Source organism: Spermophilus citellus, assembly GCF_964194105.1.
Source record: "Spermophilus citellus genome assembly, chromosome: X".
In the NCBI taxonomy this organism is placed as follows: Eukaryota; Metazoa; Chordata; class Mammalia; order Rodentia; family Sciuridae; genus Spermophilus; species Spermophilus citellus.
This window is the reverse complement of record NC_138190.1, coordinates 107,627,100-107,647,471: the sequence shown is the minus strand read 5'-3', so window position 1 is coordinate 107,647,471 and position 20,372 is coordinate 107,627,100. Positions and strand designations below refer to the sequence as shown.

The window sequence follows — 20,372 nt, the reverse complement described above, 5'->3', positions numbered from 1 at the left end:
AAATACCCCTCAATAACCAAAAAACTAATGCTTAAAAATTCTGTTCTTTCTATTAATTTCATTTTAATATTTAAGATTATGATAAGATGTTCAAGCTTTGAGTATAGGGTATAGCTTTTAGCCAATACTTCTTTAATTAGGCATTTTCTTTTTTACTGATATGTATAGACAGCATATCTATATGTAACAAGATTTTAAAAGAAGTACCTTTAGAGAACTTTTGGTAATATTGCCATTTTGATGATGTTAGTTCTGCCTATCCATGAACAGGGTATATTTTTCCATCCTCTAAGATCTTTTTCTATTTCTCTCTTTAGGGTTCTGTAGTTTTCATTGTATAAGTCTTTCACCTCTTTTGTTAGGTTGATTCCCAAGTATTTTATTTTTTTTTTGAGGATTTGCAATGCCAATCAAAATCCCAATGCCAATTCTTGTAGAAATAGATAAAGCAATCATGAAATTCATATGGAAAAATAAAAGACCCAGAATAGCAAAAGCAATTCTAAGCAGGAAGTGTGAATCAGGCGGTATAGCGATACCAGATTTCAAACTATATTACAGAGCAATAGTAACAAAAACAGCATGGTACTGGTACCAAAACAGGCGGGTGGACCAATGGTACAGAATAGAGGACACAGAGACTAATCCACAAAGCTACAACTATCTTATATTTGATAAAGGAGCTAAAAGCATGCAATGGAGGAAGGATAGCATCTTCAACAAATGGTGTTGGGAAAACTGGAAATCCATATGCAACAAAATAAAACTGAATCCCCTCCTCTCGCCATGCACAAAAGTTAACTCAAAGTGGATCAAGGAGCTAGATATCAAATCAGAGACTCTGCGTCTGATAGAAGAAAAAGTTGGCTACAACCTACATACTGTGGGGTCGGGCTCCAAATTCCTCAATAGGACACCCATAGCACAAGAGTTAATAACAAGAATCAACAAATGGGACTTTCTTAAACTGAAAAGTTTTTTCTCAGCAAGAGAAACAATAAGAGAGGTAAGTAAATAGGGAGCCTACATCATGGGAACAAATTTTTACTCCTCACACTTCAGATAGAGCCCTAATATCCAGAGTGTACAAAGAACTCAAAAAATTAGACAATAAGATAACAAATCACCCAATCAACAAATGGGCCAAGGACCTGAACAAACACTTCACAGAGGAGGACATGCAATCAATCAACAAGTACATGAAAAAATGCTCACCATCTCTAGAAGTCAGGGAAATGCAAATCAAAACCACCCTAAGATACCATCTCACTCCAGTAAGATTGGCAGCCATTATGGAGTCAAACAACAACAAGTGCTGGCGAGGATGTGGGGAAAAGGGTACTCTTGTACATTGCTGGTGGGACTGCACACTGGTGCGGCCAATTTGGAAAGCAGTATGGAGATTCCTGGGAAAGCTGGGAATGGAACCACCATTTTACCCAGCTATTGCCCTTCTTGGACTATTCCCTGAAGACCTTAAAAGAGCGTACTACAGGGATACTGCCACATCGATGTTCATAGCAGCACAATTCACAATTGCTAGACTGTGGAACCAACCCAGATGCCCTTCAATAGATGAATGGATTAAAAATGTGGCATTTATACACCATGGAATATTATGCAGCACTAAAAAAAATGACAAAATCATGGAATTTGCAGGGAAATGGATGGCATTAGAGCAGATTATGCTTAGTGAAGCTAGCCAATCCCTAAAAAACAAATACCAAATGTCTTCTTTGATATAATGAGAGCAACTAAGAACAGAGCAGGGAGGAAAAGCAGGAAGAAAAGATTAACATTAAACAGAGACATGAGGTAAGAGGGAAAGGGAGAGAAAAGGGAAATTGCATGGAAATGGAGGGAGACCCTCAGTGTTATACAAAATTACATATAAGAGGTTGTGAGGGGAATGGGACAATAAACAAGGAGGGAAATGAATTACAGTAGATGGGGTAGACAGAGAAGAGGGGAGGGGAGGGGAGGGGGGATAGTAGAGGATAGGAAAAGTAGCAGAATACAACAGTTACTAATATGGCAGTATGTAAAAATGTGCATGTGTAACCGATGTGATTTTGCAATCTGTATTTGGGGTAAAAATGGGAGTTCATAACCCACTTGAATCTAATGTATAAAATACAATATGTCAAGAGCTTTGTAATGTTTTGAACAACCAATAAAAAAAATAAAAGAAGTACCTTGTAAATAAAGATTAAGGCAATGAAATTCAAAGAAAATAAGAATTGTTTATTCTGTTGAGTGTGGTGGTGCACACCTATAATCCCATTGGCTTAGGAGGCTGAGGAAAGAGGATCACAAATTCAAAGCTAGCCACAGCCGCTTAAGAAGGCCCTAAGCAACTTAGCAAAATATGAAACCATGTCTTTAAATAAAATATAAGAAAGGCTGGGGATGTGACTCAGTGGTTAAGTGCCCCTGGATTCAGTCTTTTGTAAACCCCCCCAATAGAATTGTTCATATCTTAATGAAACAGACCATGAATAACTTAACATTATTCATGTCTTACAGATCGTAAGAAAGATCTGGTAAAATTACAAGCTGGAGAATATGTGTCTCTTGGGAAAGTAGAAGCAGCACTGAAGAACTGTCCTCTTATTGACAACATCTGTGCTTTTGCCAAAAGGTAACTTTCAAAAATGACATTTTATGTTTCATATACTTATAGTAAAAGGAAAACAAGAAAGGAATTTGATTATTTATGATCATTAGTGTAACATCAAACTCCTCTTAGAACTTTCAACAGAGTTTAAAAATCACACCTATGAAAGTTCTTGAATTCAGTAAAGGATCATCAACAACTAAGAAAAAGCCTAAGGTATTCAAATATTTTTTTATGTGTTATAATGTTTTATTTTTATGGGCTTTGTTCTTTTTTTGAAATCATAATTGTGGTTATAAACTGACAAAATTCACCATCTTCATTTCTAAGTGTACAGTCCAATAGTGTTAATTATATGTATCTTGTTAGACAGTCAATCTCCAGAAATTTTTCTTCTTGCAAAACTAAAACTCTATACCCATTAAACAACTCTCCATTTCCCCCTTCCCTCAGCCCTTGACAACCACCATTCTACTTTCTGTTTCTATGAATTTGACTATTCTAGATACCTCATATAAGAAGAATTATGCAGTATTTGTCTTTTTTATGTCTGGATTATTTCACTTAGCATGATGTCCTTAACATCCATCCCTGTTGTAGAATGTGTCAGAATTGCTTTTCTTTTTAAGGCCAATATTATTCTATTGTATATACATAGAATGTACAATTATATATATTCTTCTGTCAATGAACACTTGGGTTCCTTCCACCTCTTGACTGTTGTGAATAATACGGCTATGAATCTCTTCAGTATTCAATTCTTTTGGATACATACCCAGATGTGGAATGGCTGGATCATATGATAATTACTTTTTTAATTGTTTTTGAGGAACTGCCATACTGTTTTCCATAGTGGCAGAACCATTTTTACATTTCTACCAACAGGGCACAAGTGTTCCAATTACTCCACCTTCTTAACAACATTTGCTTCTGCCTTTTTGTTGTTTTATAATATCATCTTAATGAGTGTGCAGGGATATCTCATTTTTGTCTCGATTTGCATTTTCCTAATGATTATTACTGTTTGAGCTTCTTATTGGTTGTTCAAAACATTACAATGCTCTTAAGCTTCTTTTCATATGATTGCTGGCCATTTGTATATCATCTCTGGAGAAATTTTTATTTATATTGTTTGCCTGATTTTAAATTGAACTATTAGTTTTTTTATCACTATTATTAGTTGTAGGAGTTCTTTATATATTCTATAGAATAAGCCCTTATCAGATACATGATTTTTCAAAAATTTGTTTTAGTTGTGTATGGACTCAATTCCTTCATTTGTTTTTATATGGTGCTAGGATCAAACCCAGTGCCTCACATTTGTGAGGCAAGTGTTCTACCACTGAACTACAACTCCAGCCCCCAGATGAAAGATTTTAAGATATTTTTTTCATCTCAATGGATTGCCTTTTTCTCTATTTTTTTGTGTGTTTTTGGAGGCACAGAAGTTTTTAAATTTAATATAGTCCCATTTTTCGATTTTTGCTTTTGGTTTCAAAATACCAAATACATTGCCCTAAAGCTTTATCCCCATTTTTTTCTTCTAGGGGTTTTATAGTTTTAGCTCTTAAATATTTAGGTATTTGTTCCATTTTTATTTAATTTTTGTATATTTTGGAAGGTAAAGGTTCACCTTTATCTGTTGCATGTGAGTATCTAGTTTTCACAGCACCATTTGTTGAAGAAATTGCCCTTTTGTCATTGAATTGTCTTAACACCCCAGTTGAAGATCATTTGACCATAGATGCAAAGTTTTACTTCTGGACTCTCTTTTCTAGTCCATTGGTCTATTTTTCTGTGTTTATTTCATTGTTATATGTTTTATTACTTCTTAATGAATATTAACAAATAAGAGAAATATATAGTTGGGATTATCTGTTATTGTATTATATCATTGAATAATTTATGAATATTTTTGCTATTCTTTTAATTTCTATTTTATTTTCTAATTTTTAGTGACCAGTCCTATGTGATCAGTTTTGTGGTTCCTAATCAGAAAAAGTTAACACTTTTGGCACAACAGAAGGGGGTAGAAGGAACTTGGGTTGATATCTGTAATAACCCTGCCATGGAAGCTGAAATACTGAAAGAAATCCGAGAAGCTGCAAATGCCAGTAAGAAATTGCTAGTTTGTTGAAGCTCATAAAAATCATCTAATAATGTCATATGCATTAGACTCTTGTTTAGTAATGAAATACATAACTCTTAAATATTTATCTGCTTCTTAAGTATATGTAATGAATTCCCATGTTGGAAAGATTCTTAAAAGTCATATAGTAGAATAACCTATCTAGTTGTTTATTGTATATTATAACATCCCTATAAAGTAGTTATCTAGCCTGTGTTTGGAATAGTCCATCTTTGAAGAAATGTGTTATATAGGTGTATCTTATATCTGCAAGCTATAAGCTAATAACTCTTTAGTAGATAATGTAGCCATGACTATGCTTTGTGTATGTTCTTTGGCTCTGTAAATGGACTGTGTTAGATGGTATATTGGTAACCAATTGGAGAACATCTGAATGGGTACTTTGTGCCAGGCGTGTATTAGATACTAGGAATATAAAAGGTAATAAGATACATTTCTTTCTTTCTTTTTTTTTTAACGGGGGTGGGAGGGAATGGTTACCATGGATTGAACTCAGGGGCACTCAACCACTGAGCCACATCCCCAGCCCTATTTTGTATTTCATTTAGAGACAGGGTCTCAATGAGCTGTTTAGCACCTTGCAGTTGCTGAGGCTGGCTTTGAACTCGTGGTCCTCCTGGCTCTGCCTCCCAAGCCACTGGGATTACAGGCATGCAGCACTGCATCTGGCAAGATATATTTCTTACTCTTCTGGAGCTCATTATCCAGTGAGAGGACACAAGAGAGATAGCCATTTTAATAACAATAGAGATAGGAACAGAGAATCATGGCACCAGAGATGAGGGTACTTAATCTTACCTGGGAGTTCATGGAAGGTTTTCTTATAGAAATGTCACTAAAGTTCATTCTTAAGGGTTAATTAGAATTAACTACGGTAGGAATTCTAAGCCAAAGAGAATTAGGAATAAAAGCACAGCAGTAGAAAAAAGGAGATGTGGGCAGGGAACAACAAGGTCTTTGGTGTTACTGGAAAAGTACAAGATGAGGTTGTAAAGATAAGCAGAGGCCAAGACCTGTAGTGCTTTGTATGCCATTTTCTGATATTTGTGTTTAATACTGTAAGCAGTGGGGAGCCATTGTGTGGTTTTATCAGGCTAGTGATTTGGTCAGATTTGCATTTCTGACAGATGCATTCAGTGTGGAGGCCAGCCTGAAGATATTATTTGAGGGGGGTCCAGACTGAGACAGAGACTAATTTAATTAAGAAAGCTGTAGTAAATATTTAAATGAGAGTGGGAATGATAATGCCCTGAACCAGGAAATCAGGAAAGGTTTAGAAAGCAAAATTGACAAGCTTTGATGATTACTTGAATAAAAAAGGCAAGTGAGAAAGGGTCTAGAATGGCCCCTAGGTATGTAGCTCAAATGACAAAGTTGATATAATTATTGATTGAATTAAAAAATACAGGAGGGAAAGCCAGCTTATAAGAGAAGATTATGAGGTCATATTGGGACATACATAATTGGAAATGCCTGTTGGATAATCAGAGTTAAAATTCCCAACAGGAGATTGTGTATGTTCATCCAAACCTTATGAGAGAGACCTTTGTTGTACTATCAACTTGAGAATTATTGAAATCATGGAGGTAGATGCACTAACCTTGGAAGAGACTTTAAAATGAAAACAGGAGGCTGAGGACAGGTCCCTGGACAACACCAGCATTTAAGGAATGGATGGAAGAAGAGCTTGTATAGATGGTGTGCTGGACAAGATACCAGGAGAACAGAAGGTACAGAGCCACTGCTGACAGAACTTCAGGAAAGAGATTGGTCTCCAGTTTCAAATCAGCAGAGTGGTCTGCTTACTAGAACTTACTAGAACATTGACTGGGAAATTAAATAGATTAAAAATTAATTGTCGGGCTGGGGATGTGGCTCAAGTGGTAGCGCGCTCATCTGACATGCGTGAGGCACTGAGTTCGATCCTCAGCACCACATACAAATAAAATAAAGATGTTGTGTCCACCGAAAACTAAAAAATAAATATTAAAATTTTCTCTCTCTTTAAAAAAATTAATTAATTGTCCAAATAGTAGACCAGTTTTATGACCTATTTAAAGTTTTGCTCTTAATTCTTTTCAGTGTAATAATAAGCACACACAGTTTTTAAAATAGTAAATAGTATCCCAAGAATTGTGTCACATAGCAGCCCTCCAGGTTATATCCCAAGTGTTTTAATCTATTGCATTTGTCTTCATTTTTTCTTTCTCTGTCTTGCATTTTTTATTTGGTTCTGTGGACTTCCTACCACAGAAGCTGACGTAGCTTTCTTCTCTCTACTTCATCTACATACTCCCTTTTCAATACATAGTACAATTTCATGTTTTGCATTGTGATTGTATTATCATAACTAAAAAATTCAGTTGGACAACTTTTTGTTTTTGTTTTTCTTGACTTTAATACTACATCTCTCTCTACTTAGTTTTCTGTGTACCTATTATTATTTCTTCCCTTGAATTCTGATAAAGTTATAAAAATATTAAGTACAGGAAAGCAGAACACATCTGTATATTCCTTTTCCTGACAATATCCTTCTTAGAACCCTTCATCCTCCCACTGAAATTTGGACTGTTTGTCCCTCAGAACTTCCCTTTATTATCATCCCAGGAATTTCCTTTGCCTTTCTCCTGTGTTAGATCCTGTTTCCTGGATCTTATGCCTTTCTTTTCCCTGGATTGCTCACTCATTTGGATAAAGCGTAACCTCTAGCAGTTTCCTGAGAGAGGTGCACAGTAGGTAAAATTTTCAGATACATGTACACATCTGAATACATTCTTCTCATATCCTCACCATTGAGCTAAAGCCTCATATATTTCGAATTCTAGATTATAGATCATTTCTCCTTAATAATTTGTCTTGGAGTCTTGGTTCCATTGTCTTCTAACTTTAGTGTTGCTTACTGAAAAGTCCAGTTCTGTCCATGTTCCTGTTCCTTTTTGTATTCTATCTCTAAGCTTGCAAATTTATTATATTAATTTCTGGTATTCTAATAGTTCATAGTGATGCACCCTGATGTAGGTCTTTAATCGTTTATCATTATGTAGACATGGTGTGGTCTCTTTCAATTTGGAGGTCTCTGTCCTTCAGTTCTGGGAAATGCTTATCTTTTTGTTTGTTTGCTTTTTTTTTACTCCCATGGTCCTCCTTCAGCCCAGGGTGTGTGTGTGTGTGTGTGTGTGTGTGTGTGTGTGTGTGTGTGTGAGAGAGAGAGAGAGGGGGGGGGGCTGCTTTTATATGACTTTGGATTACATTTTTTCATTGTCTAGTTTTATCATCTTCTTTTTATCTCCTTGTCTTTTCATATTCTGGCAGGGTCTCTCAATTTTATCATCTCATATATCTATTGAATGCTCAGTTCCCAGTCTCAGACTGTTAATTTTCAAAAGATTGTTCATGTTTTCCCAGTGTTCCTTTTAATAATACTCTGTTGTTCTTTTTTGGATGCAATCAATGTGTTGCCTGTTATTCTTCTAAGGATATTAAAGGGATTCTTTGATGTGGTTCCTTCTCCTATTAGTGTCTCCTTTTCCTCCAAGTTCTACTTTATGCTTGAATTGATTGTGGCTTCTCAAGTGTCTACTGATCCTTGTCTGTCCATTCATTTTTAAGAATGAAGTACTTTAAAAAAATGTTTGGAAAGCTTCTTGGGCTTCACTGAAAACTTACTCAGATGTTAGTGTCTTTTTCTCTTGGTTCATTCCATTTCTCTGAAGAAGACATTGCCCATCTCTTGACTGAGAAATATTAGCCTGACTGCCAACAGTTTATAGCCAGAGGGAGCAAGGGGCTGTGGGAGAGAGTAGGTTGGGCACAGCACGTCCTACCTTCACTGAATCCTTACTCTCTCCCTTTTGTATGGTACCCAGTGTTCTTGTGGGAGAGAGGAGGTGGGGCACAGCACGTCCTACCTTAACTGAATCCTTACTCTCTCCCTTCTTGTATTGTGCCCAATGTTCTTGAGTCCAGAATCTCTCTACTGCAAATTTTCCAAAAAATAAATCTGTCCACAGGTTGGTTTGGGAAGAGCAGCACAGGGTGAGAGATGACTATTCTCTAAACAGGCTGGGGCAAGCCCTCCTATTTTAAGTGTTACCCATTCTTTGGTTCAGTGGGCACTTGCCTTGAATTGACCATGAGGTCATTTTGCTTCTTTTTAATGCTCTTCTCTGTTGGCACTTGTTTTATCCCTCTCAACTCTAAATCAGTTACCACTAATACTTAAGCTGTTTGTCTTCTAAATTTTGGGGGGTGGGTGAGTACTAGGGATTGAACCCAGGGAGCTTAACCACTGAGCAACATCCCCAGCCCTATTTTGCATTTTATTTAGAGAAGGGTCTCACTGAGTTGCCTTAGTGCCTCACCGTTGCTGAGGTTGGCTTGAACTCATGATCCTCTTGGCTCAGCCTCCCAAGCCACTGGGATTACAGGCATGCGCCAGTGCACCTGACTTATCTTCTAAATTTTTATTGAACTCTTCTATCCAGTGCAGAATTTAAAATAATTTAAATTATTTTCCAGAGAGGGCAGAGAATACCTATATACACTTCATGTTTAATTGGAAGCTGTTAATCTAATTTTAATCCATTGTTTTACTCTTAAAATAAAAGTAATAATTTTTTAGATTATAGATTTCCTGTACTCATTATAAAATATTGGACAATGTAGAAAATTATAAAGAAGGAAATAAAAATCACTTGATAATAGTTTTCTTTAGGTAATGAGATTATTTTCTAGCATATGTACTTAACTGTCAACATCATTAACATTTTCAAAGTCGGTAGCTATAGAATTATAATATCATTTTTAATTTCTAAATATTATTCCAGTATAGGAATATCTATTTAAGTCCTTGTTTTAGGTGAGTTACCCATTTCCCCCCACTTTAAGCAAATGTAACACATATCTATTATACTCAATAATTTTCTTGTGTGATAATTTTGTTTGTAAGAATTCCTAGAAATTGAGTTTCTGAATCAAAGAGACTATACAATTTAAAGGCTTTTTTTTTTCTGCATTGCCAAGTTACTCCCTTTTTCCCCAGAAAAACTTACTGGTTCATATTTCCATCAGAGATACTTGTTACCCTAACCGGGCTATTGTTATTTCTATTCATTTAAAAAGTAAACTGCTTAGGTTCCATTTTGGCTTAAAAACATAGTTAGTAAAATGTAACATAACTTTTACTTGGACAAAGAATGTCAGTAGAATACTCAAAATAGAATACAAATGGCTATTACATGTAGAGGTGTGCTTTTAAGTGCCTCTTCCAAACAAAACAAAACCAAACAATCTGAAAAAAAAAACATAGTAGTAATAGTTTTTCAATTTATTACTGTTTCCTCAAGAGCTTTGAGAACTCTAAACACTATAAAGGTTTAAATAACAATTATTCCAATGGTACAGAATAGAGGACACAGAAACCAACCCACAAAACTACAACTATCTTATATTTGATAAAGGGGCTAAAAGCATGCAATGGAGGAAGGATAGCATCTTCAACAAATGCTGTTGGGAAAACTGGAAATCCATATGCAACAAAATGAAACTGAATCCCTTTATCTCGCCATGCACAAAAGTTAACTCAAAATGGATCAAGGAACTTGATATCAAACCAGAGACTCTGCGTCTGATAGAAGAAAAAGTTGGCTCCGATCTACAGATTGTGGGGTCGGGCTCCAAATTCCTTAATAGGACACCCATAGCACAAGAGTTAACAACAAGAATCAACAAATGGGACTTAATTAAACTTAAAAGTTTTTTCTCAGCAAGAGAAACAATAAGAGAGGTAAATAGGGAGCCTACATCCTGGGAACAAATCTTTACTCCTCACACTTCAGATAGAGCCCTAATATCCAGAGTATACAAAGAACTCAAAAAATTAGACAATAAGATAACAAATAACCCAATCAACAAATGGGCCAAGGACCTGAACAGACACTTCTCAGAGGAGGATATACAATCAATCAACAAGTACATGAAAAAATGCTCACCATCTCTAGCAGTCAGAGAAATGCAAATCAAAACCACCCTAAGATACCATCTCACTCCAGTAAGATTGGCAGCCATTATGGAGTCAAACAACAACAAGTGCTGGAGAGGTTGTGGAGAAAAGGGTACACTTGTACATTGCTGGTGGGACTGCAAATTGGTGCGGCCAATTTGGAAAGCAGTTTGGAGATTCCTGGGAAAGATGGGAATGGAACCACCATTTGACCCTGCTATTGCCCTTCTTGGACTATTCCCTGAAGACCTTAAAAGAGCATGCTACAGGGATACTGCCACATCGATGTTCATAGCAGCACAATTCACAATTGCTAGACTGTGGAACCAACCCAGATGCCCCTCAGTAGATGAATGGATAAAAAAAATGTGGCATCTATACACAATGGAGTACTATGCAGCAATAAAAAATGACAAAATCATAGAATTTGCAGGGAAATGGATGGCACTAGAGCAGATTATGCTTAGTGAAGCTAGCCAATCCCTAAAAAACAAATGTCAAATGTCTTCTCTGATATAATGAGAGCAAATATGAACAGAGCAGGGAGGAAGAGTAGGAAGAAAAGAGTAACATTAATCAGTGACATGAGATGGGAGGGAAAGGGAGAGATGAGGAAAATTGCATGGAAATGAAGGGAGACCCTCATTGCTATACAAAATTACATATAAGAGGTTGGGAGGGGAATGGGAAAATAAACAAGGTGAGAAATGAATTACAGTAGATGGAGTAGAGAGAGAAGAAGGGAGGGGAGGGGAGGGGGGATAGTAGGGGGTAGGAAAGGTAGCAGAATACAACAATTACTAATAGGGCATTATGTAAAATTGTGGATGTGTAACCGACATGATTCTGCAATCTGCATTTGGGGTATAATTGGGGGTTCATAACCCACTTCAATCTAATGTATGAAGTATGATATGTCAAGAGCTATGTAAAGTTGTGAACAACCAATAAAATAAATAAATAAATAAATAAATAAATAACAATTATTAACACAATCAGATTTGAAAAGTTATTTATAACTATAAGAAGTGTGACTTAATGTTTTCTTCTTCAATATAGTGTTAGTTACAGGGTTAATGATGTAATACACTTTCATATTAATGTCACCAAGCCTCCAGAACTTTCTTTTATATAAATCCTGAAGTTTTAAAAAATGTGATATTTCAAAAAAGTATTTTAAATGATAAATTACTCACCAGAGGTATGCTGCAGTTATTTTTAGTTACTCTCTGAATGCAGTGACAGAATATATATTACTTGAATAATTATCATTGCATATTTAACTGTAAAAGCAATAATGGAGAAACTCAAGCTGCCTCTTAATCAGGCAGAAAACAGAATAAATACCCTAGGACCCAATAGGCCCTCATAAATTTCCTGTTCTTGGAGTGAAGCATGTAATAGAACAATTTATTATTTGTATAATGAATGATAATCATGATTTGAATGTATAAATCATAAGCTTTTCTGTTTCACAAAAGATTGATCTTGCTATCCCTTTGCTTCGCATTGTCATTTTGGAGAATTATGCAAAATGATGTAAAATAGTCTGGATTGTATTCAGCATGCCTTTCTGAGATATTACATCTTTCCTAGTAGTCCTCATCATGTTTAAATATAAGTGTGAGGTAGAGGTTGTATCATAAGACTGGAAGGTAATTGTTTTTAGGTAATTTGAACAAGTTCCAAAGGCTATAAAAATTGATAGTTGCTGCCACCTGCAGGCCACACTTTATAACATTCAAGTTAATTCAGATGAAAATTTCACATGCAAACTATATTTGTTCCTCCTTCCCATAATCTTTCATCTTTCTCACTTTTGACAATTACTTTGTTCTGTTTACTGGATACTGTATTTTCCATTATTCTCTGCAGCTTATGGTACTAACTAATGTTTAGGAGTTCCCAAAATGAAATCCTAAAGCAGCACACTTTTTCCTCTTTAAACAAGAATTTAGCTAATGAAGATTAAATACAGGAACACTTATAAATGTGCTTTCATTAGCTTGTTTGCAAGTGAAATAATGTGCTTGCCTTGCCTAATTTTGTCAGCATCTTTAGAATAGGACCTATGTAAGTAGGGAAACTAAAATGAAAGGAAAGATTTTGGAGCCACATCTGAAGTTAAGAATTCAATTGTTGTCTTGAGATCCAAATGTGACCTTGCAATCATATTTCAGACACCTCTATCTATGTAACTGTATGTATGAATAGAGCAGACATGGTTAATTCAAGCAAGGTTTATGTTCCTTTACTAAGTGTTCAGACATTAATTTAGGAAGTTGGTTCTAAGTAATATTTAAAAGATTATTTCTCATACTTGACTTTATATTCACATTTTAATGAGAAATTCATTAATTTACCAAAGCTTTCATAAAACTCAGTCATGACATGAACAGGAACTTTCTTGAATGTGAATTCTTTGTACTTGCCACAGAAATGAAATTGTTTCTAAAGTTGTCTAGGCTGTTCAGCAGTAGTTTTTTAAACATGCAAATATTTGCCTCTATACAATTGCTATTTTAAACAATTGCATACAAAATAATGTTTATTTGTAGGTTAACATTGTTAATGGGCATTCAGAATTTTAAGGAGGGCTTGTATTAATTATAAATAACTTGGTGGCTTAGCTGGGCACAGTGGCACATGCCTGTAATCCCATTGGCTCAGGAGGTTGAGGCAGGAAGATCTCAAGTTCAAAGCCAGTCTCAGTAACTTAGCAAGGCCCTAAGCAACACAGTGAGACTCTTTCTCTAAATAAAATATGAAAAAGGGCTGGGGATGTGGCTCAGTGGTTAACTTCCCCTGGGTTCAATCCCCTAAATAAATAAATAAATAAATAAATAAATAAATAACTTGGTGGAATAAGAACTCAAGAATTTAGTCACAAAACTTAAGCTAAAATTTTTGGATACTGTATTCATTACCTCTATATCCTATTTTCTTACATTTCTGATGTATGTTGAGTTGACTAATTTAAGTACATGTGCTGCATCAGTTTAAAGGAAATTGATATTTACAATCCCCTTTTTGGTTTGTGTTTTAATATTATAACAGAGTTTATGAAGAATATTTGTCTAAAGGATTAATTTTTTGTAGAATGAATTAATAAACTTATATGTATTTATTAAGGATGTAGCCCTGTAGATGGCTATGAATAAACAAAATCCCTGCTTTCATGGAACTTGAATTCTAGTGGGTGACATATAATGTGTTGGGTGGGGGTTAGTACTTTGATCAAAGCATAGCATAAGAAGATATAGAGACAAGAGGGCTTCTCTTTTGTTATAAGTGGTCATGAAATCCTCTCTGAGGAGGTGGGTTTTGAACAGCCACCTGGAAGTAAGGAATTGAGCCATACAACTATATTGGAAAAGACCATCCCAGGTCAAGGGAACAACAAATATATCCTCTGAAGAGGAAGGTGTGGTATGCATGTGTATATTTATATAAATAAAAACCACAGACTAAAACTATCTAACTGAAACAATTCATGTGTACTTTGGGAAATATAAAATAAATGATAAGATAGTGGTATCATTACTAACCATCCGACACCATTAAATAGATTACCTCATAATGTGTGTCATCTAGGTAAATTTTACAAAATTCATGTTTTATTAATTGTTTGTCTCTTCTCCTCTCCTCTTTATTCCCCTACTTCCCTGCCTTTCCATCTTTCTCCCTTTCTCCCTTCCCTTTGCTTCTCATTTCAGTGAAGTTGGAGCGATTTGAAATTCCAATCAAGGTTCGCTTAAGCCCAGAACCATGGACCCCTGAAACTGGTTTGGTAACTGATGCTTTCAAACTGAAAAGGAAGGAACTGAAGAACCATTACCTCAAAGACATTGAGCGAATGTATGGGGGCAAATAAAACATTGCTCTTCTACTCATAGGAGAGGTTGCACAGAGGGTGACCTGGTTCTTCTTCTGTTCTAGAGTTTAAGCCTTTGTTGAGCTGTCTGTTAGAATGTAGGTATATCATTCTAAAGATGTAGTAAAAAAAAAATCCTGATTACAATAGTTGTTGTCTACTTTAACTTAGTTTTGCATAGTTCTAGTGAAGCTGAAATTGAAAAGTTATTTCCCTTTAGATGTATTATTAATTTTAGAGCAGAAATTCTGTTTAAAAAAAAAAGCTTGATACAATTTTTTTCCATAAATCAAAGTATTTGATGTTGAACAAAGTAAATTGGAGTTGGAATAGAATGTAGTTTGAGGAAATTTGCAGCTTCCAATGTCTATTGTCTTCCTAGTTCAGAAGTTTAAATATTAAGCATGACAAAATATGTATTAACACTACTCAAAGCAGAAGTGCTGCAGGGCTTTAAAATTCTCTTCTAACTAAAATTTATCTTGAAGGGAAAATTCAGTCATGATATAGTAGGGTAAAATAATACCTTAAGAGGTATTATTTTAAGACCACAAGTGTTACATAGGTTAGATGTAGAGTCATTGTAATATTGTGAATAATTACAGTGCCTAAAGTAAGAATAAAACAACATATACATACCAAAAATATCTAGTGACACATTTGAAGGGGAATTGAGTAGCTATTTAAATCTTTGAGATCAGTAACTATAATTATTTGAATGACTAAAGAGGAAAGTACAATTTTTAAAATGCTGAAAATTGCCTTTCTGTGTTTGTACAAAATGAAAAGACTGAGACCAAGAATAAAATGATGGAAAGTTAATCAAAATTTAACAGGAAGCATTTTCTCTGTTAGAAAAGGTGATGAAAACTTAAATATTTAGAATTATGAACCTTGCACAGCACTGAACCTGGAAAAGAGATTTAGATTCTGAATTTATCTTTGATAACAGGGATTGATTTGAAAATGTACTCATATTAAATTACATTTGTAATTTATGATATGTTTGCTGTTGCTGATTTGATTCTTGATCAGTAGTTTGCATTTCAGAGAGCCTTTCATTTTGCTTTAATTTTAGGAAAGCGGGTTATGATGAATGACTTCCCCAATATCTTGTTCAAACCTACGGGTGATTAATTGTCTTGGATAAGTTTTGGGAAGTTAAAGGGAAAAGAACACTGTTACCATATTTTTCCTGTTAGTGAGGAGTTTAGAAACTGGAAATGCTACATTTGGGAGAAGGGCAGAGTTACTTGATAAGGGACTGTTGTTTGTGCAGTAACATGGAGTGTGGATTTCTTTAAATCTTTAATTAAAATCTGGGATTAGATATTCACACTTGAACCATAGTTACTGTAAAAAGCAAAAATTCTTAATACTGTTATTCTTTGCACTTTTCTTAATCATTTTATATATATATATATATATATATATATACATATATATATATGTGTGTGTGTATATATATATATATATATGTATATGTATATATATGTTGCTTACATTGCTTTGTACAGATGTGGGCCACCACTGCAACAAAGAGAATTCTTTTTGCTCTGAAATATTTATAAAGAAAATATTTAAATATTATGTATATGGCGGTAATAAGGAAAAAATCATCTGGTATTATAAGCAAGAATGAAGGTTTTTGTAAAGATTTCTGTTCAGTGTTCTGCAAAGTAAAATTCTAGGTAAGTTTTCTTAAAGTTATGTATGAGTATTCTCATTCTTCCCAACTTGCCTTTGAAGAGTGAAACACCATTATTATCAAGTAGATTACTAATCAACTTTTACTACTCTCGGCCCACAGTTAATCCTTTAAGGATGATTTTATTAAACTTTTCCAGTATGTGATCCCCAAGCCCATTTAGATTGGTGATTTTAAATGTGTGAGTGCATGCATACTATCTTATCTCAGATGTTTGCACGCCTACTCAACCCCATCTCCCTAAAGCTGGAACACTGCCAATTAATCTGTTGAATAGGTCCTTTAGAAACAGTAATTAACACTTAAGGTTGGGTGCTGCTAATTCTTTGCGAAATCCAAATATTGTTAAGGGACCAGGGAGATGCCACTACCCCCTGATTTTTCATCTAAAACTATACATGTTTATGTAAATGGAAATCTTTCCATATTCATAGTGACTTTTTAAGTATTGGAGCCTACAGATTTTGATCTCACATTTTTATACCTGTTTAAATTGTTCATAGTTATGTGTAAGCCATCAAATACAGTTGTACTTAATAAATTTATTACAAGTATGTGCATTTCTAACAAACACTTGTGACTTTTGCTTTAATCAAATGAAAGTATCTTGCCTACTTGATACTTGTATTCATGTTTTTTTCTCCTAGAATGGAGGTATCATTGTATGGCTTTTCAGAACCAAAAAACAGATGAATGATTCAAAAAGTCAGAAGTTAAGGAGAATAATGTTTCTTTGATCACAAAGAATGATTTAGTAATCCTGCCTATGTTTTCCTAATAGCATATGACAATGTTTCTAAGGTAACAAGATGAGAACAGGTTAAAGATTGCACGGTGTTTTGGATTTAGAGAGAAATGTTTTAATTTTTGAATGTAGTTCCAAATTATAATGTATTCATATTTGTACTTTCTGTTAAAATGCATGATTGCAGGATTGTTAGATTTTGTGTTTATTCTTGATGAAAAGCTTTGTTTGTCATTTTTAAGTTTGCACTCGAATCTTGTGAAATAAATCCACCCATGTTATCAAGCCTATTTGTACTTATTTATGCATTGACATGAAATCTATAAGTTTCAAAATGACCCAACTTTTAGGCATGTAATATTTAAAATTCTCTTGGTTTATGTAATTACATGAAGCAGTTAACCCAGTTTTCATAAGTCCTATCCATTAGTATGGACTATTTGAATTGAAAGCTCCTGCTTTAATACAGTAAATAGATTAGAATCCCTTTGTAACAATGATATTGTAGAACAAATCGTAATCACATTTCATGCATTATTGGTAGGTGCTAATAAATGAGAACTATTACTTTTAGGCTGGTTTATTATTTAGGAAGATATTAATTTGGGGGGTTAAATGGGAGTATATATAAAATGGTATTTAGAACTCTGGAACCAGACTGCCTCAGTGTATTTCCTGCTTTTGCCACTCACTAGTTTTGTCACTTTGGGCAAGTTAATTAACATGCCAGAGCCTCATTTCTCCATCTGGAAAAATGGTATTGATTGATAATGGGATCTCTCATTGGGTTATTGTGAGAGTTAAAATGAGATAATCCATGTAAAGTGTTGAGAACAATAGCTTAATTAGCTATTATCATAATCATTATTGTATCCAGTCAGAACCCATCAGTCAGGTTGTCTAAAGTATTGACTAGCATCTAAAGACCTTATAGAATTTCCTGACCCTGAAGATTTTTTACTTTTTCAGGAAACCTAGGCTCATTGTATCACTAGCTTTATAACCATGAGCCAATCTTACAACAGCCTTCTTATCTTAATTTCTTCATACCATTGGAAAACAATTGGACTAAAAATGGCCTTTGCCAAAAAAGAAAGACAAATGACAGGAGAAATAGGAAATGTGATAGCCCCTAAGATCTATTGTACTGTGCTTTTGCATTGTGATACTGCTGTCTCAAAGTAGTTTTATTTATTTTTAAAATGATCCCTAGGTCCCAAGATTCCCATTGGGATGTAAAGCTGTGGAGGATGCTATCAGAAGAAGTGAGGATTCTGCTAGGTACAAGGAGTCTTTCACTGTTATTTATTTGTGTATTTATTTATTTATGTGCCAGGGATTGAACCCAGGAGTACTTAACCAGTGAATCACATCCCTAGCACCTTTTATTTTTTATTTTGAGACAGGGTCTCACTGAGTTGCTTAGGGCCTCACTAAGTTGATGAGGCTAGCTTTGAACTTGGGATCCTCCTGCCTCAGCCTCCTGAGTCCCTGGGATTATAGGCATGTTCCACCATGCTGGGCTCTGTTACTGTTATTTTTTGTTATTTATTTTTTCCCTAAGAATTGATATATTTAAATATAACATACCAGGTGTCAGTTCAAAGGTCTGCTCAATCATTGATCCAATGTATTTCAGCATTAAAATACATAATTATACATAATTTATAGCTGCTTGGTATAGCAGTAATTGCATAAATAAATAGAGGAAGAGACAGAAAAGGTCAATAGTAAAATAAAAACTAAGTTTCATGTACACACAACATACTCCCTAAAAAATGTCAATATAGCATTGAAAAGTTTACCAGATGAAATCAGGCTATCTGTGTTTTTTTTTTTTTTTCATTTTCACTAAGATAATTGAATATCAGTAATCGGCAAGAAATTATTTTCTAAACAAAGCCTTTTGTCAGTAAAAGAAAGAATAATGGTGTACAAGCAGGAAATCTTCCTGTGTATAGTCCTAAATAATTGACTGCCAGTGTCACTGTAATTTAATCAGGGCTGTGCATACATATTTTTTTTCTTCTTCCTCTGTTTTACTTTTCTTCCTTGTGTACATGTATTGTTTTTTTTTTAACTGGTGCTTTATAGATATACATAAGTGTAGAATTTGCTGTGGTATATTCCTGCATGTACATAGCATAATTTATCAGTTTCATTCCACTGTTCTTCCCTTTCCTATCCCCTCTCCGTTCCCCATATTTCCTTCTTCTACCCCATTGATCAGCCTTCTGTTTTCATGGGATCCTCCACTTTTTCCCTCTTGTTTGCTCTAGCCTTCTCATGAGAGAAAACATTTGACCCTTGGCTTTCTGAGTTCAGGTTTTTGTTTTTTAATATTTTTTTTAGTTGTTGATGGAGTTTATTTTATTCATTTATTTATATGTGGTGCTGAGGATCCAACCCAGTGCCTCACACATGCTAGGCAAGTGCTCTACCACTGGGCTACAACCCTAGCCCTAGGCTTAAGGTTTTTAAAGCAGTTCTTCCAAATTTTGTTTTTTCTGTGATCCTCAATGCTGTGCACACACACTTGTGTGTATGCAAAACAATATTTTACAATGCTTATATATATATATATAAATATTATATATATATATATTAGCATTGTAATTTATTTATTTTTATGTGGTGCTGAGGATCAAACCCAGGCCTCATATATGCTAGACAAGTGCTCTACCACTGAACCACAACCCTAGCCCCTACAATGCTATTTTCATGAATAAAAAAAAATTAATGAGATGCACATGGATTTCTTATTTACTTGAATGCTGGCTGTGGCCCACTAAATTGATTTAATGATCTGTAAAATACCGCTGTCCTGAACTTTCCTTGAAATTGAAAATGTTCTATATCTGTGCTGTCTGTAATAATAGTGAACAAACATGTGGCTGATGAACATTTGAAATGTGGCTAATGTGATTAAGGAACTGAATTTGTAATTTTCATATTGGATTGCATACCTGTAGAGAGATTACAAGGCACAATATACAAAGCACAGATTTAAAGTCAGCTATTTTGCTGCCTATGAAAGACAGCTGTCTCCAGTCTTCTTTTTTCCATTTCCCCTGTCCCAGAGTCAACCACTTTCAATTCTTGGTTGGCTATTTTGGTATTGACAATGTTTATCTAAATAACATGATTGTACCCTGCTTCTTAATGTTGTCACTATTTCTTGACCTCTCACTACATACAGGCACACCTCTCATCCTCCAAGTGTAGACATGTAGTAAGATCAGTCCATCTTTATATTATCATAACTATATCGTTCAAAG

The 20,372-nt window shown here is 34.7% G+C and overlaps 1 protein-coding gene across 4 annotated transcripts in view; it reads left to right on the top strand.

Annotated features, from left to right (window-relative positions):
- Positions 1–17,379, top strand: part of ACSL4 (acyl-CoA synthetase long chain family member 4) — a 96,448-nt gene extending 79,069 nt beyond the window's left edge. For 3 of the 4 annotated variants that reach the window (XM_081277379.1, XM_081277381.1, XM_081277380.1), the window contains exons 14-16: positions 2,527–2,641; positions 4,574–4,731; positions 14,484–17,379. In XM_081277379.1, coding sequence (XP_081133505.1) covers positions 2,527–2,641; positions 4,574–4,731; positions 14,484–14,641 — 431 coding nt within the window. In that variant the 3' untranslated portion in view covers positions 14,642–17,379. The remainder of the gene's footprint in view (positions 1–2,526; positions 2,642–4,573; positions 4,732–14,483) is intronic. The other variant, XR_014020021.1, reaches the window with a different exon arrangement.
- Positions 17,380–20,372: the final 2,993 nt, after the last annotated feature.